This window comes from Mchenga conophoros, linkage group LG16 (genome assembly GCF_057382185.1).
Source record: "Mchenga conophoros isolate Kocher_MC1m ecotype Shallow Benthic linkage group LG16, M_conophoros_male_GT1.1, whole genome shotgun sequence".
Lineage (NCBI taxonomy): Eukaryota > Metazoa > Chordata > Actinopteri > Cichliformes > Cichlidae > Mchenga > Mchenga conophoros.
The window spans coordinates 14070065-14095791 of record NC_140541.1 but is presented as its reverse complement, the minus strand read 5'-3'; the positions used below and the strand labels follow the sequence as shown (position 1 = coordinate 14095791).

The 25727-nt window shown below is 42.1% G+C and overlaps 3 protein-coding genes across 3 annotated transcripts; 1 reads left to right on the top strand and 2 right to left on the bottom strand.

Moving 5' to 3' along the window:
- Window positions 1–3: 3 nt before the first annotated feature.
- On the bottom strand, window positions 4–8540 carry mob4 (MOB family member 4, phocein). Its single transcript, XM_085250588.1, has 8 exons — window positions 8395–8540; window positions 7660–7722; window positions 5908–6008; window positions 5410–5452; window positions 5025–5111; window positions 4849–4928; window positions 4068–4179; window positions 4–1811 (listed from the first exon to the last, which is right to left on the bottom strand). Exons 1-8 carry the CDS (start codon window positions 8452–8454, stop codon window positions 1677–1679), a joined length of 681 nt encoding a protein of 226 aa, XP_085106714.1. The 5' UTR covers window positions 8455–8540; the 3' UTR covers window positions 4–1676.
- A 1281-nt stretch (window positions 8541–9821) lies between these two features.
- On the bottom strand, window positions 9822–13475 carry hspe1 (heat shock 10 protein 1). Its single transcript, XM_085250589.1, has 4 exons — window positions 13327–13475; window positions 11276–11431; window positions 10098–10187; window positions 9822–10017 (listed from the first exon to the last, which is right to left on the bottom strand). The coding sequence occupies exons 1-4, from the start codon at window positions 13444–13446 to the stop codon at window positions 9967–9969; spliced, it is 417 nt and encodes a 138-aa protein (XP_085106715.1). The 5' UTR covers window positions 13447–13475; the 3' UTR covers window positions 9822–9966.
- Window positions 13476–13865: 390 nt separating this feature from the next.
- On the top strand, window positions 13866–22889 carry hspd1 (heat shock 60 protein 1). The gene is made up of 11 exons (XM_085248957.1): window positions 13866–14006; window positions 15651–15826; window positions 17611–17946; window positions 18026–18121; window positions 18233–18326; window positions 20117–20285; window positions 20404–20503; window positions 20590–20835; window positions 20914–21088; window positions 21181–21359; window positions 21478–22889. The coding sequence occupies exons 2-11, from the start codon at window positions 15653–15655 to the stop codon at window positions 21634–21636; spliced, it is 1728 nt and encodes a 575-aa protein (XP_085105083.1). The 5' UTR covers window positions 13866–14006; window positions 15651–15652; the 3' UTR covers window positions 21637–22889.
- Window positions 22890–25727: the final 2838 nt, after the last annotated feature.

Below are 25727 nucleotides of genomic sequence, written 5' to 3'. Positions count from 1 at the left end.
GTCTGAATAATAGTCTTTTTGTTTTTATTAACAGACATGAAAATGTCAACAGTAACAAAAAATTTTTTTAGTCCAATAAAAAAAAATAAAGTGGGTTGGATCAGGCTCCTCCCACAAAATAACTTAATGAGGGAGAGGGTAAAAGAAGGTTGTGCTCCGACATGTAAATGTGGCCGATGTTCTCTCCTTCCTGGATGACTTATTGAATGCTTAAAGCAGCCAAACATTGCCCACTGCTGCAGGAGATGAGAACATCAGGCACACTGGACACAGTATTATGAAGTGGGGACATGTCACGATGCAGGATCAGAGTTAGCCAAACAGCCTTCCTATACACGTCAAAGGCCGAAGAGACTATCTGACTGCTAGTACACATACAGAGCTAAGAGATTACGGTTTTCTTTGTTCACTACCACACGAACCGCACACCTACATTGTGTTTTAATAGCATTATTAAGTCAGCAGGCTAATTTAGTGATCCATCTCATGGGACACCCCCAAATCAGACTGGTAGGCAATACAAGCAAAAAGAACAGAAGCAGTCAGGAGAAAAGTGCACAGAAAACATGAGTGAATTTAAACGGGGAGGAGTGGCAGAGGGTTTATATACACAGAAGGAGGGAGAGCTGTCAGTGTGGGCCTTTCTCAACAATACAGGTCACCATAGTTACAGAGGCTTTCTGCAAATCCAGCTGCCTGAGGAAGATTAGCCTGCGATGTCCAGAGCGAGAGGCAGCGTGGTGTCACGGCTCCATCGCTGCTGAGGATGGATGAATACCTGCAAGAACTGCTTCGTGTTCTATGCTCAGTACAAGGTGTTATAACGTAGACAGTCAAAGTGTGTGGGAACTAAAAAGGGCTCCAAACGTTAAAACGTTAGCCAACCATACAAAACACTGACTGCAAGCTTTAAAGCTGCTGCATATTTCCTTCAAATCTGAAGAATGCTCCTCTAATCAGGAACTGCTGGAGGGTAAAACCTTTCACACTGCAGTTCCCCCATCAGTATTTAAGCTTTCATGGTTAATGCTGTTAAAGTTGTCCTTATTTACACGGTATTTATGATTCCTTTATTTCTTATCTAAAATAAGATTATAGGTGCTCATGTGTGCTAAAAAACAAAAAATTTATCCCTTTATTCTAAATATAGTGAAGATAAATCTGAGATGGGCTATACTGGTGGGCGAGTGAAGTAAAGAGGCACAGAGGGTCATTAAATTCAAGTACAGCCACAATTGATCTAAATGAGTGTTTTCATCTGCTGGAAAACTAAATGCCTCCAGCGTGCTGGGAAGCAGCCACGGAGCCGTGAGCACACAAGCTGGATCCTGTGGACATGCGGGATTATGAACAGGGTTTCCCTACAGGAGAAGTGAGAGCAGGGCTGTACCCCCAACCTCTGAGTGGAAATAGAAAAAATAATTGTGTCCTGCAGGCATGACTGAACTCTGCTCCTGGTCATCTTTACCCTTACATCCTTTTAGAGATACAGGTGACTGGGGAGGAGGGACATGGACAGTGTTACTAGACGGGAGCCTCAATACACTGGTGTGTGTGTGTGTGTGTGTGTGTGTGTGTGTGTGTGTGTGTGTGTGTGTAATGAATGAGTCTCCTCTGTAATGTAGAAATGTGTTTACATGTGTCTCCCTTATGGTGGCAGCAGCAGGAGCTGTCTCTTAGGCTTCGCTCTCCCCAGCTGAAGAGGTGTTCTGCACTTCCTCCTCCAGGATGGGAACGATCAGGTTGTCCTTGGACATCAGGTTGTACTTCATCACGAAGCGTGTGAACCGGTGACACAGGAACGTTTCATTCTGCACACAGACATATGTAGCAATGATCACAGTAGCCAGTGTGTTACCAGTTCAGTGTTCTATAAGAGGCTGGAAACAGACCACGAGACTCCACTGCTGGAAATGTTTTATTCTAAAGCTGAACGGTGAGAGGCATTTGTGTGTTTCTACTTTATGGATTCAGAACACACTCCTGTCCTATGATCACGTTCCTCTTACTTTCTGAGAAATAAGCATATATGAACCTTAATCCTCATGATGGCAGAGAACAAAGCATGCTGCCATTTAGGGCTGGGCGGTATAAACTGTACACGGTAGAAGTTTGGTCCGTTTACAGCATCCTGCCATGCAATTGCATTTGTCCCTAACCATCAGGAACCCTCACGTTAACTTTTATTGAGTGGAAAAAAGTTAGCGTTCATCCTCCAGCTTCACTGTGCTAATGCTATGCTAACATAGCTCTGACGCTACGATCACGTAGCACATCATTATATACCAGCTAGCCCAACTTCAGTAACCCTACAAATGTCACTGCTGTTTAGTTTTCTGTCTTCATTTATGTTGGAAGTGATAGCAGAGCTGTACATTTGAATTTTTTCAGAAATCTCTGTCAGAACATGCCATATCATGTTTAGGTGGAAGCTAGAGAGCTAACTTCCTGATAACTTTTAACTCTACTCTAACTAAAGTTAATAAATCCTGTTTTCATGGACGTCTGGATGTTAAACTTAATTGTTGCACCTGGTAAAGCAGCAACGCTGATCATTTTATTAAAGATGAAAGAAACAGTTTTTAACTCTCAGTGATGCCGCAGTGTTCGTTTGACTTTGGGACCTGAAGTAGACGTAGTTTTGGACCCAGATTACTCCGAGAGGCTCCTGACTACGGTAGCCGTAATGCTCCACCAATCCATCAAGCTGTGTGGCTTCATAGCTTACCAAAGTCAGACTAAAACATTTTTGACAGATTTCTGCACGCCATGTACCACATAAAAATCGGTTTGCGGTCAGTAAGCACAACCAGAATTCATACATAAGGTGCACTGTCGATTTTTGAGGAAATTAAAGGATTTGTAACTGCGCCTTATAGTGTGTAAAATACTTTATACAGAAGACTATATCACGATATGTTGTTACCACACATGCTTCAAAGTATACCATGATATGGATTTTAGGCCATATCGCCCAGCCCTACTGCCATTGCTGCTGAATTCACTTCAAACACTTCATAAATAAATAAAGAATAATCAAACAGCTTATCACAAGTGATTTCTTTCTCTTTTTCTTTTTTTAACGACACTTGAACCTAACATTAGCTAGCATAATGTTAGCTTATAACCAGCTGTTCAGCTGGCTACAGCAGGGTCTCATGTTTCATCTTCTGACAAAAACTGTAACAATATTGTAATAAATAGACATGTTTATGTACATTTTCTTATGTTGGAGCCGTGACTTGAGTTCAGGAGATAAGGTGGAAATAAGGGAGGACACAGCAGTGGTAGGTGAGGCAGATTAAGTAGGAGGAGAACTGTGATTAAAAAAAGACAAATGTGCAAATCTTAAATCTTCACTTACAGTTTCAGAGTTGTGATTTGGACATGTCGACAAATAATTGAAAAGAAAAACTCAAAATAACCCTCCTTGGATGGGATGCCCTGCTGATGGTAACTAGTTGACACATCATTCAAATTCCTCTTTCCTTAGACATTATGGACTTGTATAAATAGTCTTTTGTTAAGCTATTGTGAACAAACTGCTTATATCCCACGCAGCAGCTAGCTGGCTAACGTTAACGTGCTTGCTCACCAGTGTCACCATTAAAAGGCTAAAAGTTTGATTTGATGCACTGACGTGGAGTCTGTGTGTAGTTTGCTGCCACCGAGCACAGTGGAGGTAAAGCACTGTGATTGTTCGTAAGCATCATTTAGATTTCTGCAGAGAACTGATCCACAGTTTATTGTGTGAAGTCACTCAAAGATGGGGAATGCCTCACTTTTTCTATGTTTTGTTACAATCAATTTAGCAATTGAAATGGAAATGAAATGGGGAAAAATTAACTTGAACAGAGCACATTTACTTAAAACCAATGATGAACACACTAAAAATACAAGAGAGACTATAACAGTCTTTATGACCTCTTCAAGTTTGATTTCTGTAACAGCAAAAAGAAAAAACAAATCCATATACCAGGAAGGAAAAAATAAAATCACATTTTAGAATTTCTAGCTTGACAGCAACAACCGGAGAGCGATGGGAAGCAAAGGTTGTAAACGCCTACCTCATACTTGTCAAATATCTGGCGATGATGGAAGTAAGCATGAGAGAATATCCTATAGATGCGACGACAAACAGAGCCCAGCTTGGCCACTGATGACTCCTTGATGCTCACCCTGTAGACACAAACCAGTGGTGATTTAGCTTGTGCACTGGGAGCATCACAGCATGGGTTTCCATAGCTGAGCAGCTGCTGGTGAAATGTATAGGTGCCCCATTACTTTCTCCATACAAATCCAACCTCATCTAAGGCATTGTAATAAATGTGCTTTAGCCTGTCTACAGTGTGCGCACATGAAAGCCACTTTACAACCCACTACCACCCCACCTCCAACACTTTATTCCGTCTCTCATGTAATCAAGTCATGTCTGTGGTGGCTGATGCCTGTCAAACAGCAATTTAAAGTAATACAGTTGTGCATAACTTTTAATAAAATACACACCTGTGGTATGAATTTGAAAAATCCTACATCCCCCCCTCGTTCTCAAGTTGTCACATTCACAAGGGTTTTTAGAGAACTTGACCTCTGACCTTTAGATCGAGGTCACATTTTTTAAATCATCTGAGATTTTTTAGTAGAAGCACCTATTGGAGTCAATTTGAAGCTTGAAGAGTACTTTTGGAGCTTGGATACTGAAATCGGATGCCTGCTGAAAATGATGCCTCAAGAGTATTAAGAGTGAACAGAAACAGTCTGGTTATTCAGCTTAGCAGCTAAACAATGACCTGAAATTGATTTGATACTATTCTATAAATTATAGCTGCTTAATGGAAAACGACTGACCTGCTGGGGAAGTATTTGTTGCTATTAAGAAGGCAGGCAGCTCCGTCCAGCGTGTGCCTGGTGTAATCGATGGCAGGGCACTGTGGAAGCAGCAGCATCACAAAACAAACACAAACCCATCAATGTGAGAGCAGCTGCTTGAAAAGCTTGAGTGACAGCTGGAAGCTTTGACTCACTTCTTTGGGTGTCTTGTGGGCAGCACATAAAAAGATCCACTGCTCCGTGGCTGTCATCTGGGTGCAGGTGTCTGGATGGCACTCACTCTGCAGGCAGAAACACCAAAATCACTGCAGCTAACAGTCTCTTACTAAACCAACTACTTGATATTCCTGAACCGTTCTGCACTAGAGAGAAATATTCCTGGTTTACAAAGAGTAGCAAGCCTACATGCTGCTGACTTATGTGTCAATGACCATTTTTGCAGACTGCACTATCTTTTTTTAAACCTTAAATGAGACCTGATTCGGGATCTATAGAGGATTAAGGCGAATTTCTAGGGACGAAAGAATGCTCAAACCCCAAAATAACCAAAGGAAGTTTGTGGTGATTTAGTGTACTCACCTGCAGTTTCACAGCTAGCCCGTTGAGCTCCAGGCAGAACTGCCTACAAAAGGATCCAATGAAAGCAGAGTTAAAACAAAATATCCTCTGATCACATGATTTTTTCTTCTGCAGCCAGGTTTTAGCCCAACTGTGAGCACAAGATTTAAGCAAGTAGCGATCGCCTATACTTCACTTTCTTTTTATCTGAAAGCTCCTCATATCTGAACAAAGAACTGGTTCAAAGAATCTCTAGAAACGGCACTGGTCTACATATTCAACTTAATTTAATAATTTCTTCAGAGATGTTACTAAAAACTGATTGCACGCAGTAGAAATAAGCACAGGACTGAACACAGAACTAATGAAGCCTGCAAAACATTTCATGTTTTAGAAACAAAAAGTACAGTATATATTTGCTATACTGTGTAGGAGCTGCCAGAATATAAAAGGACATTTTATAAATGCTTGTCTGCAGCTCTGATCCTGTTTAGAAATATGTGCCCCAAGACTTCTTACCTGAGGTGCTCATACTTCCACACGCCCTCATCCTGACCCTCAGGAGGTTCCAGGATTTTGTCGATATTGGAGCAGTCTGATCGGATGTTCTGCTGAATATACTGACACAGAGAAAACACACACATTAGTACAGACTCTCACTTACAGTCCAGTCTGACTTTCATCACCTGACACATGATGAACACACAGTGAATGTGTTCATACATCACGAAAGGCCAATGACAATGCGAACAGTGCCGCACCAAACCAATAATGTGTTTGGAATAAAGTCAGAGCCGCACCAGGTAGGCTGACACACACAGCAGAGAGCAGCACATGTGTAAATGTTTGGGCTACTGTCAGCCACACCGGTACGTTAGGAGTGAGTCAGATGGAAAAAAAGAAAATAACAACAGAAATGTTGAGGAAAAACTTGAGTGACAACATTATTAAAAACAAGATGTCACAACAAGCACAGCTCATAATCCAAAGCTCACAGTGCTAACCCTACTGCTTAAAAGAAGGCACAGAGGAATTTGGAGAGATTTTGGTTACTTAAAGTCAGAAAAAGCAGCAAACACTGCAAACTGTCTCAAAATCATGTTCCGACAAAGGCATGTAAAGACAACACATGATGCCTGCAAGCACAGTCAAAAATGTCAAATTTAACCGGCTGATTAAAGTCACTGACCCTCAGTTCAATGTTTTTCTGTGTCAGGACTTCATCCAGTTTCACCTAGAGAGCTCTTTGGTTAAAAGTTTGGTTTTAAATTCTACTATACATATAAACTCATTTCACTAGGTTGAGTGTGAAATCCCCCCACAGTTTTTTAAACCTTTAACAACATTTACACTGACCGAATATAGAGCTCAGGATTGTGACATCACTAATGTAATGCATAATGGGATTTTTTTTCAAGCAAGTTCGAGTTGATAATGGAATATATAAACGTTTTAAAACATTTAAAACGTTTTAAAATGACAAAACAGCACATGTGACTAGAATGGAAACCCTTTTCCAGACAGGAAGCAGCAACAAGGAGCTTGGCTTGGGTAGCAGTTGGAAGAAGGAAACGTATCACCTTCAACAACATTTTGAAAAATATGTTAGTGTGATCACAGGAATTTCATACCACAAAGTTATAATTACACTATATTTAACTGTTGTGGTTACATGCTGTAGGGCTGTTGCTATGCTACACACCCTAGGTGTGTCAGTTATCTGGGTTGTAGCTACCTGGCAGCATAGCTGGAATCAAAGAAAGTCTTCATGCTTTGATTTTGAAAAACAGATTCTGCGATAGTGTGATCGTGGCCGGGCTACGAAAGTGAACACACAGAAGTCAAGGTGGTATCAATGACTGGTATCAGTGGAGAACAAAAAAAAGCTCCTGCAGCTGGTGCTACACCACAGCACAAAATGTTGCAATGACACGACCTGCCATAATAAAAGCCAAAACTGCTATGCATCTGAATGACTCATTCTTCAGACTCACAGTACAGTTTAGTTAAAGTACGTAGTAAACATAAGGTTATTATTACAGTGCAACATTAAATTCATTAGCCCGTTTTCCTCCCTAATGCCTGCTAGGATCTAACTTTGTTTTGTTTATGTGAACAACATGGTGCCTATCAACATGCTTTGCGATTTCCGAGCTCTATGTAGTCAAATTCTTGTCTAATTTGAGCAACTTTAAGCTCAAGCGATAAGACAGCAGCACCAGACAGTCTAAAATTGAGTGGGGAACACACACACACGAAATGTCAACCCACCTGTTGGACAGCCAGGGTGCTGTCCATCTCCTCAAATGATTCATCTGGCCAGTTGTAGAAATCCTGCACAATGAAGAAGGACAGTATTAGTGTGCACTCAGTGTTTGGAATGTATCGCCAGTTATCCAAAAGCTAGTCTATATAATGTGACTGTCATCTGACGTAAAATGAAAAGAAATTGCCAATCCTGGCAGTTTATAAATCATATATGACACACACGGAGAGGGGGGTAACGGGATGACAAACTGTCGGTGACAGGTGAAGTTTTTCGGAGGGTAAAACGTTAGTACCTAAGTTAACAGCCATAGTTTTCCTACATTACTCTGAGCTCCGAAGGCAGATAGCTAGCTACATAGTTATGTATCGTCTATTGGGATATGACTATTTCCTGCAAAGCTCCGGCGAAATTAACAATTTTTCTCGGACGCGTGGATCGAGGTATGTGTAAAAATGTATCATCAAACTGGCGAAGGAATTATTCAAGCCGAACACTTATTCAGAACAGGGAAAGCAGGACCAAGAGTCGCTAACATTACTCCAGGAACTAGACGGAGCAACCGCTAATCTTAGCTAGCTGGCTATTTCCAGGTCAGGCCCTTCCTATACGCTGTCTGCGACAAAGTTGTCGCGAAAATGAGGACGATAATGCTGTACAGCATCACAGACGCAGCTTCTCCCAGCCGCGGAGAGGGTTCTTGTACTCATGCTGGAGTGGTTCTACAGACCACAACTCACCTTCGCCTTGGTTCCAGGCCGATTCCTCCTGAGAACTGCAGTACCCTCCGCCATGACCATCTCGACAGAATACCCGGATGTTCGTCAGCCGCGGTGTTGTAGCTGCTGAGCGGATACGGTAACACAAAGAGGCTCAAACTTCATTCTTATGTAAGGAGACCCGTATCAGTGATAGGGCACTCTTCTTTAGCCAATATGCAGGGGGTTCGCATACCTGCAAAGTGCCAATGAGAAAGACACAGACCAACCTGACAAACACCAAAAACAGTGTTTAATGTTTTTACAGCTACGCATGAAATCTGGGTGCATTGCCTCAAAGTCTGAATTATAAGGAAACCCAGCTTACTCACTTTGTCTACAAAGAGAGGCGCTGTGATTTAGTTAGGAATCTGTAGTTTTTCGTTTTACTGTATGTTTTTCTGTGTCATGGGTCCCTTAGTTACAGGCTCAAGTGGGATTTGGCTGGTTGGGAAACCTTAAAATCGAATTTAGTAACGCTGAGAAAAGAATTCCTTAGAAATAAATAATTTGTTTTGATCAGCTGATCTGTGCTGCTCCTTCCACATGCACTGCTCGTTGTGGGTTTAGTCATATGCATTTAAGATATAAGCAGGTATTTCAGGGTGCATGTGGCTGATTTCCCAACCCAAACACACTTGAAAGTTAGAATAAAAGTGAGAATTTAGTGGGTGAATCTAATAGATAACCTTAAATATAGATTGATATCTGCTACCCTTGCTATAACCTAGTATTAACCATGAACAACTGGTCTGCTCTGTACCGGTCTAATATATACTTTACTACAAACTAACCAGTTTTGCCTGAAGTTCAAATGAGTCAAAAATGAATATACTTCTGGTTTGCATTATTTTCCACAAAACCACATTCATCAGTACATTATATATAAGTTCGATATTTGATTTAAAAACATTAATTAGAACAGTATGGTTCCACTTTAGCAGATGTAACTTATTGTGCAGTCCTTACTTTTGAACATAATTTCTCATTTCCCTTTCAGCTACGCAAATCTTTCTCCATCTCTCAGCGTCGCACATTGTTTCGTTTTTGTTTCTTCTCTGCTTTGAAAATACAGAAACTTTACATCATTCCTGGTTCCAGCCCACGTTAACCCTATGGTTACAAATGTTATACTACTAAATGCTGGGGTTTTACTGTGATTTCAAAGGTTTAAAGCAATCACTTGAAGTGCAGCAACACCATCTGAAACTACAACACCCTCTGCCAACCTAAAACTACAGCAAAACCAAAACAGCTAAAAGTTATAGCAGCACCTTTTGTGTTTAGCTTTTTCTGTGCTTGCATTTTTTTCTTTATGTGAACAAAAGCCTATTAAACTTTCCTTCTGCCAAGATTACACAAGTATCACACAGTTTCAGGTGGAGGTGTGTCAAAGGAAAAGCCCAACAATGAGTCTTCACTTTTATTATTGTAACAAAACATGATTAGAATTATTTACAGGAACAAAGAAGAAAAAAAAAAAAAAGACAGACATGAATGAACTTAATTTCTTCTCTCCGGGGATGTCAGGGACTTTACATGAGGACTGGCGACTCATTCAACATATTTACCGAGGATATCTGCATCACGGAACAGGAAATAGTCCTATGGGAGAAAAGACAAGAAAAAATGTAACTAATTTCAGCACAAAAGTGTGGACGGAGTCTGAGGAAACTGCACCGCACCTTGTCATCCAAAATGACTTTAGTCCCACCGTACTCTGGTAGAAGAACCTTCTCCCCAACCTTAACGCTCACTGGATGGATTTCTCCCTTCTGAAAGAAGGAGAAAAACATGTTAGGCATGAAGTAACACCACAGTTGTTACTGAGTCTTTTATATTTAAAAATCAATAAAAATCTGTATTTTTGTTTCACCCTATAATTTACAAGAAAATACAGTCATGCAGTGGATGGTCACATGACACGTAGCTTCCCTGATCCTAACAGCTTTTTAAAGGGCAGATGGCTGAGGATCTGTGCTTCAGCAGGAGTCCTGTTCACTACTGTGTATTTAGAGATACATTTTTACTGCAGTTTTCAAATGCATCATTGAGAGAAAAATCCTAGGTTAGGTTAGATCAAGTCTGAAGGTCAACCAGACACTGACTATGTTAGCAGTGCTAACCCAATTCTGTAACCAGGGTTCAAGAAATAGTAAAGTCCAGATTTTATTCTCTTAATGCATCATATTTAAAGGTGCAGCACCTTCAGAAAACTAAAACCAGAAATTGTAAAAACTATAACAGACTTTATTTTGAACAGTTTTGCTTTTGCAGGAGCAACTGTGTATACAGAAATAAGAGTCGTGCGCATAAAAAGAATTATGCTGCATCAGCCTAACCCTTTAAAGCAGGGGTGGGTTACTCCAGGGCTCAAGGATTGGGGTCCTGCAGGTTTTAGATGCGTCCTTGATCCAACACAGCTGATTCAAATGGCTAAATGACCTCAACAATTCTCGTACTTCTCCAGAGGCCTGGTAATGAACTAATCATTTGACTCAGGTATGTTGACCCAGGGTGAGATCTAAAACCTGCAGGACACCAGCCCTCGAGGCCTGGAGTTGTCCACCCCTGCTTTAAACCCAATCAGGGACACTGAAGGATAAGCAATAACTATAATATTGGAATCTTTTCAAAGTAAAACCCATCTCAAGCATGATATACTGATTCATAACTGTCTTGTTTTGAAGGGGAATAAAGTTTCTGTTTAAGAGTTCTTAATTAATTATTGTTTTTATTAATGGTATTGTGAATTGTGAGATTTTCATGTAATTTAATACCAACTGCTAAAACAAGCTTTAGTTTATAAAATAAAACAAAAACCATACACTCTTCTTGTAGCAGCTATGCCATGTATGCTTACCTGGGTGACAGAGCCAGGTCCGACTGCCACCACTGTAGCCTGCAGCACTTTGCCTTGAGACTTCTCTGGCAGCATGATGCCCCCCTTTGTTACCGTCTCTGCTGTGAAGCGCTCCACAAGCACCCGGTCAAACAGAGGAAGGAATTTTCTGAAAGCCTGGAGACCACACAAAGACAGGACATATTAGCACGACTATCACACTATGTTTAGGTGAACTGGGCAGCTAATGATTCATCATTAGAAATAAAAGTTGGAGGAAAAGAAAAATCCTACAAATTTGACTCCAAACTTTTAAGTTGGCTCTCTTGTGTAACACGCCCCACTCCCCTGACTTATGTGTTATCTGTACACACACAGATTTGCTGCAAAGGTTTTAAAATGTGAACATTAACTAGATTCAGTGCTTCACATGCTTACAGTTAAGTCAAGCTGTAAGTTAATACAGAAACGTGCTGGTTATAATGCATGAGTGAATAATAAACTGCTGGGTTTGAGTTAAAGAAAGCGGGTGGAGGTCAGCGACAGAGGCAGCCTTTGTCAATCAGTTTCCGCTAAACTGAAAATTAACTTTTCCTCACTTATCTACTTGAGTCTGAAATCACGAGGGAGGACAGCAGCTGTGCAGCCTTTCAAAGAGACACTGATCAACTTTTTTCTGTCACGACTTTAAGGACAACATTTGTTTAAAAGCAACTGCATGAGTGACCTTCAGTAAAGGTCATTTGTGACTGTGATGGAGGAGGGTGATGGAGTGGGACTGGTCCCAGTTTGATAAGTAGGGAAAGGAGGCGGAGCTTCCACACTATGTCTGAGGGGTCCAGGCCAAGGACTCTTCACCTCTCCACTGATAAAACAAACTAACCAACATCAATCAGCCCTGAGCCTGGATCAAACATCCTCCTGCTCACTGGTACCAGATAAAATCCAAGGCCAGACGAAGCAGTTTTCACAAAGTTCTTAACAAGTTGCATAAGCTCATTATGATTAGCCCCACATTTCTGTCAGATGCACCAACTTTTCTCCTTATACTTTAGCCACTGATAGTGTTTTGATTGGCTTATGACCTGACGAGAAAACCAGATGTATACTAGACATCTACATTTAAATTGAGTATCAAGCTAGTTGAGGATCTAGTTTTGGCAGACATGGTTTCTACTTAAACAAGGGTTCAAAAGAACTACCCACCTAAGTGTCTCATAACATTTCAAGATGGCTGACCAGTGGCAAGACTCAATTCTAGTAGTAACCTGTTCTATACAATGAGTACTTTTGATTTCGTACATTTTTAAATATTAGCATTACCTTTACTTGTGACAATGTTTCTACACAGGGGTGATGCAACTTTTCCAAAGCAAATGTGTACAGACAAGTATAACTCCCTCTACACTGATAAGCCTTTAAAGAGATTTACTGCAGTAAAAAGCACTCAATTTTCCTCAAATGCGGTGGATAAAGTACTTGAGTACCTCATTTGTCCTGAATGCAATCTGAGTGGATGCTGCTGTAAAAACTACTTTCAAGCAAACGAAACTTCCGCTGCTCCTGACTCAGAGGCCATGATGTCAGTAGTAGTTCAGCAGGAACAATGGGACTGCATGTCGCTCCTCACTAAATCTCATGCCTGGAGGTTTGTGACCTTGAGCTTGACGGTAAACACAAACTTGCTGCACCTTATGTGTGTGTGTGTGTGTGTGTGTGTGTGTGAATGAATGAATAAATGGCTACACTAAGTGCAATTACTTACCTTTTTACTTCAGCTAACAGTGCGCTCATAGCTGTACTTGTATACAGGTCTTATGATCCCTCATCTAGTTTTAGGCTTTGTGGCTTGCCATTAAGACAAACGTGCATTTGTTTAAGCTCATTCTTAGCTCCCTTGCAGCGTGACCTTGTCACTGATGTTCACTTTAGCTAACATGCGGCTAAGAATAACTAAAAGCTGGTCAGTTTATTTAAACCGTCTACTGACTGCGTCACCTATATCAAAGAACTCGGCGGTGATTGACGCTCGTTTTTTGTTCGCCTTTTTTTAAATTAACCAGGCACCTTACCATTTCTGGACGTGTGTGAGGTCTGAGAGCCGGCGTGAATCTGCACCCCGAATCCTTGGTGAGCGTGAATATGGTACGCTGAAGGATAGCTCCACGTGAAGAAATATCCAGAATGCGCATGCGCACTAACCTGCCCTGAACTCGTCAGGCGCAAGGGAAAGTTCTAGTACACCCAAGGCCAACATCAAAATATTTTTTAAAAGCTCACACATTATTTAATAAAAGCAAAACATGTACGGGACATTTTCTAAAACTGCTTTAGTGACTTTTCGGTCTTTGAAACACTCCGAGCTGAGGCAATGTTGCACAATGTCAACTTTGACCCTTTTTTTTTCCGCCAATGGCACGCCAGAAAATTCTGGAACCGTTTGCCCAGGAACGAGCATTAATTTATAATTCTACATATTTCTATCCTAATTAGCCTATTTTACACACTGTTTTGACTTTATTTTATCGAGAACTATAATTCAAGTAATCGTGTGCCCGCACGTCATTATGAATTTTAAAAGAAGAGCACTTTTATTAGGTAGTTATGATTTATACACAGTCTGGGCGGGCCGGTACATAACCCGGATGTGCTAGGCCATGTGCAGTTCTGTCTCCGTTACTCCACACGACTGTTCTCTCCTCCAGTCGTTATATCATTCCGTCTTGCAGCAAGCCTTTACCTCAACTCACAGGTAAGTGTGGACACTGCTGCAAGTGTCTGAAGCTACTCAGTTTACGTTACAGCCCGAATACTCGCGAATAGCGCTAGCTTTTATGTAGAGTACATTCTGCGCATGCTGCTCAGGAGGCTCGAGTTTGATAGCTCCGCGCTAACATATTTCTTCCCCTTCTAACTGCAAGGACACACGAGTGTGACTACAGACTTTAACCGACAGGCTAGCTGTCTCTGTGCTCTCCTCGTAAGTGTATTGTCTCGACTGTTAAATGTGCTTTGCTCGTGTGGAGTAAGAGGAAGATAGCGAGTGATTAAAAGCAGTTAAAACCTCGCAGTGAGACCGTGTATGAGCTGAGCAGGGATGGAGAAAGCACTTCCACACGTGCTTTCACAAATTTGACCTTGTGACGCACGACCTGAAGAGCGCACGCGTGGGGTGGACGTTTCTTAATCCAGTCACGGTCAATGCGCATAGAATTAACAGTCAAGAGACTCAAGCATTTAGAACATCTTTTAGTCAACTATCACATATTTTGAAGTAGTTACACTTAATTGATTTTTTTATATTCATCTGCACTGAATTTACTATGGTTATTGGTCGCTCAGTAGCTTAAATACAGCTTAACCTCAAGTAATTACAACAAGAATGGGGATAAAGTCGCGGGGGTGGTGTTGTACACGACTTTTAAAAACATGGATTATCTGGGGTTACAATCCTGTGGTCCTTAGACCTTAATAACAATCCATGGTTGTAAACCCCATTTAAAAATCGCCGATAACCGACAAGGGGCTCTTGCATACTACTGCTGCACAGTTTAAACTCGTAATAGCTTGTTGTTCTTGCAGTACCCAATAATTTACAATTTCTACTTTTTGATAATTGATATGTTACTCAATGATTAAAATATGGTCATTATTCGCTAAGCCGGTGTGATCTGGCTGACTGAAGTCACTGACAGGTTTTCCTAACTGGTTTTAACAGGTTGGCTCTGGGGCTACCTTGTCATTTTTACTAACCCCTTAATGAATGTTAAAGAATGTTCCAGGCTCTTTCTTTGGTTTGTTCGTTTGTTACAAGGACATTACACTGCTACTGTTCTATCAAAATTTTAATCGAATATCCTCATGTGGCTGTCATTTTTCTTAGAAACAAAAATCAGGTGTTTAAAAAAAACAAAACTAGTTATTCTTTGTTTTTACATTCATCGGGCCCCAATATGTCCAAATATCAAAGAGAAATTAAAAATGCATGCTGTGGAAGAGTTCAGGTCTTAGGAGGTTAATGAAATATCTTCCAGTTTCAACCACTTAATTGACACATTTTCAGATATTCTGGCTGTCAGATTGTGTTGTTCAACTATTAATAAAATGTATTCAGCTGCACCTCTCTTTACTTTTAATATGTAGGTAGGCAGGCCAAAACCAGTATTGGTAACACTTAAAACCATTAAACTTGCAGATTAATGATAAGTCCAGGGGACTCTGCCCCCTTGTTGTTTAGTACAACTGGAGATGTTCCTTTATTCATTCATTCACAAGTCTCATGTCATGCCGTCTGCGGCCACTAGGGGTGTACGTATTACATATGCGAAGAAATGTAATTAAACTTTGGGATACTTGGAGTCATCATTATGGCCTAACCTGTGTTTTCCTCCCACAGACATGTTTCGTTTAGCCACAGTCATGAGGCAGGTGAGGCCTGTGAGCCGCGCGCTGGCTCCCCACCTCACACGAGCCTACGCCAAGGATGTGAAGTTTGGGGCTGACGCTCGTGCCCTCATGCTGCAGGGAGTGGACCTGCTGGCTGATGCCGTGGCTGTCACCATGGGCCCAAAGGTAACGCCCCCTTTGAGAGAGAGAGAGAGAGAGAGAGAGAGAGATAGATAGATAGATAGATATAAAAAAATTTTTTTTTATTTTTTTTCTTTCTTTTTCTTGAATATTAGACCAGTTTTCTAGGAGACTGTACAGAAAGATCCTTGATATCTTACACTGAGTGTTGGTGTAGGACAGGGGTCAGCAACCTTTAAGACCCAAAGAGCCATTTGGAGCCCGTTTCCACACAAAAGAAAACACTGGGAGCCGCTAATACGTTTTGACATCTAAAATGAAGATAACACTGTATATATTGTTTTTTACCTTGTGCTTTGTGTGAACAACTAAGGTGTGTTGCTTATGAAATCCACGAAGTGCTACAGAGAAAATCACATTTTATTCATGTAATTAACACATTTTGAACTCTTAAAGAAATATAACAAAAGGAAAGACACCCAGCTGAACTAAAATGATCCATGTAGCAAACAAAAACTGTTGTGAGCCACCACCCTTATATTGCCTTTGGGCTGTTGGAGCCTTGACCTGACTTTTAAAATCTAATTGGGGAAAAAAAGCATTATGCTGCTGAAAAATGAAAAATAGATATTTGCAAAATTCTGCCTAAATATGTATTTTACCTGGTTAATGTGTGTGGCGGGGCGTGGTCTGAAACGCCGCTGCAGCGGAGGCAGACGCACCTGAGCTGCACCCGCAATCACACCTTGCCACCTCAACGTCTGTGCTCGCTCTGCTGTTGTGTTGGTGTGTGTCGGGCTGTGAGCTGAAAAGCTACAGCCGGCTGTATGCGTACAGCAACCGTGTGTGAAAAGTGGTCAATAAAGAGATGCTGAAAAGCATGTTCACGGAAACATCGTCGGGTCTGCTGTGGTATGTTTACAATGGGACTTCTGCTCCTGAACCTCTGCGCACAGAGTCTGCAAATCGGGGCTGTACGAAGTCACTTTCATCTTTACGCAGGACTGTAAGCTGTCATCTGTGAGGCATGAGCGGTGTTTGTTTTTAACATAGTTCACGGTGGAGAACAGCTGCTGACATAATGTGGCTCCGAAGATCCGTAATTGGCCTACCTGGGGTTGAAAGTCTCGATAAATGCACAGCGTTTCGGCGGGTATACTGGCTTCCGCGAGTGTGACGCTTATTTTGAGCGATGAAAAAATAATAGAATATAATTTTATTTTTACATTTCAATATTACAATAATCTTCCACTTTAGAACTAAAAGTTAAAAAAAGAACTAACATAAATAAATAATAAATAATACACTTCAGCTAAATACTTCTAATTTATTTTCCCAAACCACGCGGAGCCGCAGTACAAGGACTAAAGAGCCGCAGGTTGCCGACCCCTGGTGTAGGCTTTCAGCTCCTGGTCTTGCATTGGGCCAACTTTACTGAGTGGTTGGCACTAATAAATACAGATATTTGAACAAAAGGTGGGCAGAACTGGGGCTCTTACAGCTAGATATTTGTACACTTTGACTTGATGCCACAAAGGGGTACCCTGCCCTCTACAGGCAGAGAAGGGAAATCACTGAATTTCTTGCCAAAAGCAGGTTTAATTTCAGCAAAGAATTGAGATGTATTTGGACTAATAAAGCAGATATGCTAGCCTAAGTCCTTCATCAGCCAAGTGTTAAACAAAATGCATTAATCATTATGCTAAATGCCTCTTGCAATGCAACAAATGGCATAGACTTAAGAAAATACTGGAGATGAAAGTGATTATTTGTCTTTGTGAAACATATGTGCAGAACTTTTCATCTCACAACTTTCTGGCTCATTTCAGGGTCGCACTGTCATCATCGAGCAGAGCTGGGGCAGTCCAAAGGTCACCAAGGATGGCGTGACGGTGGCAAAGAGCATTGATCTGAAGGACAAGTACAAGAACATTGGTGCCAAGCTGGTGCAGGATGTGGCCAACAACACCAACGAGGAGGCCGGCGACGGCACGACCACCGCCACTGTACTGGCTCGCGCCATCGCCAAGGAAGGTTTCGACAACATCAGCAAAGGTGCGAACCCCGTGGAGATTCGCCGAGGTGTCATGATGGCTGTAGAAACCATCATCAACGAGCTGAAGAACCTTTCAAAGCCCGTCACAACCCCCGAGGAGATCGCACAGGTATGGTAATGTTTCTGCTGTCTCCATGGGGCCTCGGGCATTTGGGATTTGAGTTTTAATTATGAGTCTGCTCTTTCAGGTTGCTACAATCTCAGCCAATGGAGATGTGGAGATTGGCAACATCATTTCTAATGCCATGAAGAAAGTTGGCCGCAAGGGAGTCATCACCGTGAAGGTTGGTTTCAGAGATTTCCTCCTGCTGGAGAAAACCTCATTTACTCGTCCAATGAACATTTACTGTCTGATTTTTGAGGACAGCTTGTAAATGTTTGGTTCAATTTGCCAGGATGGGAAGACTCTGCATGATGAGCTGGAGATCATTGAGGGTATGAAGTTTGACCGTGGGTACATCTCCCCTTACTTCATCAACACTGCCAAAGGTAAGGCTGCTGAACAGGTTTCAGCTGTGCATTACTACTCGCTAAAAGTTTTAACTGATAAACCGGTGCTGTGCACTCATTATAAAATGACCAGTTAGTGTGAAAGGCTTGTAAGAGTCCCACTGTCCTCCTACAGAAGCACAACAAACAAACCGTATCTAAACTATTTATCCTCTTTAGTTGTTGCCATTTATCTCTTTGTAGCTGCCTGACTAGAATGTCCAGCATAACATGTTAGTTTCTTAAATTTTTATTTTATAGGTTTTGTCTGAATCTGTGTTAGACACTTTGTAAATGTGTTATTTCATGTAATATTGGTTTGCACCACCAGGTGGGGCAGTGAGCCCAGACAAGGCATTTGTATTCAGTGGTGACTTGGAAAATAGGCAAAGTCCATTGAGGTAATGGGGTCTAAAGTTCAACAGCAGTGTGCTTCCAAAAACATCTCAACACACTGACTTGTTAAGTGCTGCCCCCTGCTGGAGAAAGTGTATGCTTTGCAGAAGGTATTTGGAAATAACGCATTGATAATCAGGGAAAGGGCAAGCACCCCAGAAGATCATCTGACAGTGTTTTAAACACAAGTCATTATCTGTGACTAGGGATGGGTATCGTTTAGGTTTTATCTGATACCGGTGCCAAACCGGTACTTTTGAAACGGTGCCAGTGCTTAACCGGTGCTTAAAGAATGGAGAACACAAAATTGGTCCAAAAACCTCTCATGTTCAGCTGTTTGTTTGTTTTTTTTGTAAAAAGATAACAATGTTAGCCTTTTCTGCAGCTATGGGGCATATATGGTATCACTCTTGGCTGGAAGCAGTGCTTAAACAATGGAAAAAAAAACACAAACTTTGTCCAAAAACCTCATGTTTAACTGTTTTCCACAAGAAGACAGCATCATGTAGCTATGATGATGTTTGCTAGTTCACCTTACATGCATTCATGTAATAACGTGGTTAGCCTACTCAACGTAAATTGCACACGAACAACATTAAGCGACTCACGCAGAGAAGAACGGCTGCTGCTGCATCATCATCCTCATCATTTCTGCTACACTGGCAGGGCTAGGGGCCAGGACTCTATTCTTCGTGTTTTTGGGGGATGTTGCTAACTCCGGGTCTGATAACAGGCAACCCACCCGCAGTAGATGCGCTCGGTGTGAGGTCTCACAGCAAGCTATCAAATACGGCGCATTTTTTCGGCTTTTAAAAAACCCCGCTATGCGTCGCCAGGTGTTTCATCGGATTCTTGGTGTTACCTCCTTTGACAGTATCACAGTATCAGCTTAAAGCACTTGTTGCTGCTGAGTTTGCATATTTTGCTGTGAAGTACAGCCAGACTTTTGACCGCTTCAGCTTGGGCATTTTTAATCTGTAGCTCTGCTCTAAAAGAACGTACGTACCTGGCCCCGCCTACTATCCTCGGAAACGTAAAATGATTGGCTAGAATCTAAAGTGTATCACAGCTCAGGAAAATAAAGCACCGAAATGTGCGCTGCTTTTCGGTCTGGTTACTACCGTTTATGTCAGAACGGTACCCATCCCTATCTGTGACAGTGTTGAAACGGTTTGCTTTATTGAATTGTTAGTGTTTTCACTTGCATCAAAATATAATCTTTACAGACAAATTTGAAGTGTAAAAAAAAAAAGACAGAAGCATGCTTTCAAACTTATCCGTCTAACATCGATACTGTGTGCTGACTGGATTTAACAGTAAAACATGCAGGTTTTGTAACCATTAAACTGAATGGTTTTCATGTGCCAAGTCTTGTTTCTTCCTGTTTCTACCAGGCCAGAAGTGTGAGTTCCAGGATGCCTACCTGCTGCTGAGTGAGAAGAAGATCTCCAGTGTCCAGAGCATTGTGCCAGCTCTGGAAATTGCCAACCAGCACCGTAAACCTCTGGTTATCGTGGCAGAGGACGTGGATGGAGAAGCTCTGAGCACCTTGGTTCTCAACAGGTACATTGTTGTTGTGAAGTCGGGGACTGAGATGCATGTTAACTGCTTAAGGAAAAAAGAGAAAACTACACTGAGGGAACTTTGAATGTGTAGTAGCTATTTATTTATTTATTTTCAGGCTGAAGGTTGGGCTTCAGGTGGTAGCAGTTAAAGCCCCAGGCTTTGGCGACAACAGGAAGAACCAGTTGAAGGATATGGCCATCACCACCGGGGGGACTGTAGGTTCTCATCAGTCTTAAGTGTGGCAACTCTTTATAAATCTGAACTGCCATCTGATGGTATATCGTTCTTTGTGTATCTGTAGGTGTTTGGGGATGAGGCTCTGGGCCTGGCTCTTGAGGACATCCAGGCTCATGACTTCGGCAAGGTCGGCGAGGTGCAGATCACTAAAGACGACACCCTGCTGCTGAGGGGAGGAGGCAGCTCGGCTGAGATTGAGAAACGGGCGGCAGAGATCGCCGAGCAGCTGGAAAGCACCACCAGTGACTACGAGAAGGAGAAGCTCAACGAGAGGCTGGCAAAGCTTTCGGATGGAGTCGCCGTGCTCAAGGTTGGATTCGGCACCATTTGTGGATGAGTGGTTTTTCCTGTGGAGAGGCAAAGCTGTGACACCTTTGCTCTATTTCAGGTGGGAGGAACAAGTGATGTGGAGGTGAATGAGAAGAAGGACCGCGTGACAGATGCTCTGAATGCCACCAGGGCAGCTGTTGAGGAGGGCATTGTTCCTGGAGGAGGTTGTGCCCTGCTGCGCTGCATCCCCGCCCTCGACGCCCTCAAAACTGCCAACTCTGACCAGAAGATCGGTAAGATTGTGCTTTAGCCTCTTCTCGGTAACACCCATACTCCTAGGGTTACATACGAGCTTCGGTTTTAACCAGCGCCTCGATCTAAACAGGTGTGGACATCATCAGACGGGCGCTTCGTATTCCTGCCATGACCATTGCCAAAAACGCAGGTGTGGAGGGTTCACTCGTTGTGGAAAAGATCCTGCTGGGATCCCCTGGGACGGGCTACGATGCCATGCAGGGAGAGTACGTCAATATGGTGGAGAAGGGCATCATTGACCCCACAAAGGTACAGCTCAGCCAATCACATTCACTCGCAAGATGGATGCTATATAGCTTTTTGTTTTGGGTTTTTTTTCATGGCAGATTATGGAGGAGCTTTAACTTTTTATTTCCTCCTCTTACAGGTGGTGAGGACAGCACTGATGGATGCTGCAGGAGTAGCATCTCTGCTCTCCACTGCTGAGGCTGTCGTCACAGAGCTCCCCAAGGAGGAGAAGGAAATGCCAGGGGGCATGGGAGGCATGGGCGGCATGGGGGGTATGGGGGGTGGAATGGGTTTCTGAGCCACTCCTCCTGATCTTTGTGTACAGACTCAATCAGGAGCTTAGTGGAGCTGGAGAACTGCCCCCACTGAGCTCTGCCCACAGTGATGGACGGACTGACGACGAATATGTCAGAGATGCAAATGTTTGATAAATGCTCAAAAGACTTGAGCCCACGAGTCCACCTGCTACACTAGAGTCCTCCTCAAACCTTTTCCATTAGCACTTAACTCCTCGTCAAATGCTCAACAGACTTAAACTAATACCAGTGAAGAAGGAAATTCAGCAGTGTTCATATTTGAGGATGGTTCCAGTTTATTTCTACCTGATGTATTTCCTGTGTGGGTCTTTAGATCATAAACTTTGTACTCACTACATCTGTTGTAGGGAAACAAGGAGTAAAACTTCTAAACTCCAGAACATCTGGGTCTCCGTCCTCTTGTGTCTCTTCATCGGCTGTCTCTGAGTGAGAGCGGCCTTCTTCACGCCTTTGCTTTCCAGTGACCCAGCTGTACTCAGAAGCACAGCTCTCACCTGCTCATCGGGAGGCTGTGTTTCAGGTTTCATGTTGGGTTCACATGGGATTGCTTTCCATAAATGGAGGGTATGGGTTTTGCACAAGTCCAATGTTCTTTGAAAGGTAGACGGCCTGAATTTTTGCCCAGATTTAGTTTAGTGTGGCAACTCCTTGTTACCCTGAACCTCTACAACACAATCCAAAATGAGTTTGACAATGAGCTACAAAAGGGAAATAAGCAGGGTGGAATAAACTGTAACTATCCTTAAATGGACCACAGAGCCTCAGCATCTGTCCTTCACTCTTGTCTTTTTTCTTTTCTTTTTTTTTTTTAATTATTTGTATGTGTTGTCTGTGATTGACTTGAATTCATCTGTGATTGAATTAAAGCAGTTTTCGTACATACACGGAGCCTTTCTCCATCTTGTCTTGTTACAACTGGACAAAGAGTGCCTAAGTGACCAGAAGTGGAGCGTCGTCAGGAGCCCGTGTAGTCTGAATGTTTACCGAGTCGCGTTTCTGCATCGGAGTGTACAGCTGATTGTATGTGAGGGGCTCGGGATCCTTTGCTATGGAGTAGATGTGAAATCCTCGTTTCCTCCATCGTGGCACAGCACTCACAGAAAGCAACCGGAGAGTGATCTTTGTCTTGCTACTTTATTCCAAACAGCAGTGATGGTTCCACTACTCTTTCGTGTAGATGTTAATTGTGGTTTCTTTTTTAATTTTCATTAATAAACTCTTATTCTGATGTGCAGATTCATGTTTGTTTCTGCTATGTAGTCTCCACAAATCAGTCTGCTTCCTTTAGTAAAGCAGGTTGGGGTTAAGTTTGTCTTCTCAACCAAAGCTCACCTTTTGTTCAACCATCCAGGCAGAAGCTGAAGATGTCTGGCTAGTACAACCATGAAAACGATACAGATGAAACTTGTGCATAAACATTAGCAGATGGAGGATTAAGTACAGATTTCTGCATATACACAGTTTGTCCAGTCGCTCCCACCTGTTTCCAAACCATTCAGGCCTTATTGAATGCGGAGAGGTCACTGTACCCAGAGTGTTTTGCTACAGTAGTTCCTGTCAAAGTTGGCTTTAATGTTTAACCTCAGTAAACGGTTAATAATCGTCACACTAAGTCAGGAGTGGCTCTATAACTTTGGGACCAAAGTGAGCACACTTTGCCTCTATGAAGCTGTTAGGACCATTTAGAAACCCAGTATGTCCCCATCACCAGGCCAGAGGACCTCAGAATACACTACAGGGCTTTTTTTTTTTTTTTTTTTTTTTTTTTGTCAGCTACTTATGCTTTGGCAAAATGACTCCGACCCACCGATGGCATTATGTACAGCAGGGGTGGGGAACTCCAGGCCTCGAGGGCCGGTGTCCTGCAGGTCTTAGATGTGTCCTTGATCCAACACAGCTGATTCAAATTGCTAAATGACCTCCTCAACATGTCTTGAAGTTCTCCAGAGGCCTGGTAATGAACTAATCATTTGATTCAGGTTTGTTGACCCAGGGTGAGATCTAAAACCTGCAGGACACCGGCCCTCGAGGCCTGGAATTGCCCACCCCTGAGGCACAGCTAGACTGGAGCTGTGTCACCCACATGTGATTAAAAGGTGTACTAGTTCAGCGGTCCCCGGGCCTCGGACCGGTACCGGGGCGCGAGAGTTGAGGCTCAGGTGTGAAATGTATGGTTTTCAGGGTTTTTATCGGTTTTCAGAGTTATTTTGTTATCGTTTTTATCGTTAACTCTGTTTTCCTGGGTCTTTTCACGTGTGTTATGAATAAATCTTATTTTTTTCAGTACCGGTACTAGTTTTATTTTGTTGTATTTACCCGCGACACCTTAAAGGCCGGTCCGTGAAAATATTGTCGGGCATAAACCGGTCCGTGGCGCAAAAAAAGTTGGAGACTGCTGTCCTAGTTTATGGCTGAACCATTTATTGTGTTAAAAACTCAGTTCATTGAATGTATAAGGATGAATATTCTTCCACGCCTATTATTCCTATTTCAGCACCTACCCATTTTGATCCCACAGTCTGCATTCAAATTATTAGAACGCATTACATCCAAATTTATCTGGCAGAATAAACGACCAAGGGTCAGACTCAAAATGTCTGGAAAGGAAAAAAACTTCAGAATGTACTACTGGGCAGCTCAATTAAAATCAATGGCTGCCTGGATTATTCATGATTCAGAAATGCAGTGGGTATCTATGGAAGAGTATTCATTACCAGGTATCTCCCTTCGGAGTCTCCCATTTCTCAACCCCCAATCACGGAAAAAGATTAAAATAACTAACCCATGGGTCAAGCACACTGTAAATATTTGGAACCAAGTGTTAAAAATGCTAAAAGGGAATTTGACCATGTCTCGAGCTGTTCCCATAAATGGAAATGTTGAGTTCCTTCCATCGTTGTCAGATCGGAGTTTTGAAAGGTGAGTGGAGAAAGGATTGATTACAGTCAATCAGCTGTTTGAAAAGAATACTCTTAAAAGTTTTGCCCAGCTAAGGGCTAAATATGCTTTATCCCCAGGGGACCACTATAGATACTTACAGTTAAGGGACTACATTACAAAGCATAAAGACTGGGACAATATTAGAAGAGAACCAATCGGGTTGGAAAACCATTTTATAAAACTGCTTGAAAAGTCAGGTACATTGAAAAACCAAGTGTCTTTGATTTACCAGAAGCTGCTGATTGACATGTCTGATAATGCCTATCATATAAAACAACAATGGGAAATGGAGCTCAATATAATGTTGGATGATGTCACATGGGAGAGTGTCTGTTGTGGCTGCCATAGAGGGGTGGGTAGTCAGATGTGGAAGGAATTTGACTGGAAGGTTAAATTAAGATTTTTTAGAACTCCACTGAAAACCTTTCTATCCAAAAGTAGTGTCAGTGATAAGTGTTGGAGAGGGTGTGGGTTTGTGGGGGACCAGACGCATATTTTTTGGGACTCTGTTTACATACAACAGTACTGGATGGATGTCAAGAACATTATACAAAACATATTGTCAGTCAACCTCCCAATGGATCCCCTGATCTTTTTGTTGGATATCTTTCGTGATGGTTTCTCCTATGAGCAGCACTTTCTCCTGCATCTCCTCCTTATGACTGCAAGAAAAATGATAACAATTCACTGGCTCAAACCAGAAACACCCACGGTTGCCCAGTGGCTTCTGAAAACTAGACATGTCTATACGATGGAACAGATAACAGCTCAACTACAACTAAAAGTGCCAACCTTTGAGAAAAAATGGAGACTAATTATAAAATATCTTGAAAGGACACTCAAGCCTTAACATTGTTAAATCTGTGCTTAGGTATTGGTATGTATGTATATGTATATGTGTATATATGTTTTTTCTTTTAAGTTTTTGAATAACCCCCACCATTATATGCAGCAGATTTGGTCTCAGGTCATGTTGTTGATGTGAATTGCCTTGTTATTTTTGGCAATAAAAGTAAAAACAAAACAAAAACAAAACTCAGTTCAATTCAAGCTTTTCTTTATATAACATTTGTATAGCACCAAATCACAACAACAGTTGCCTCAATGTGCTTTATATTGTAAGGTAAAGACC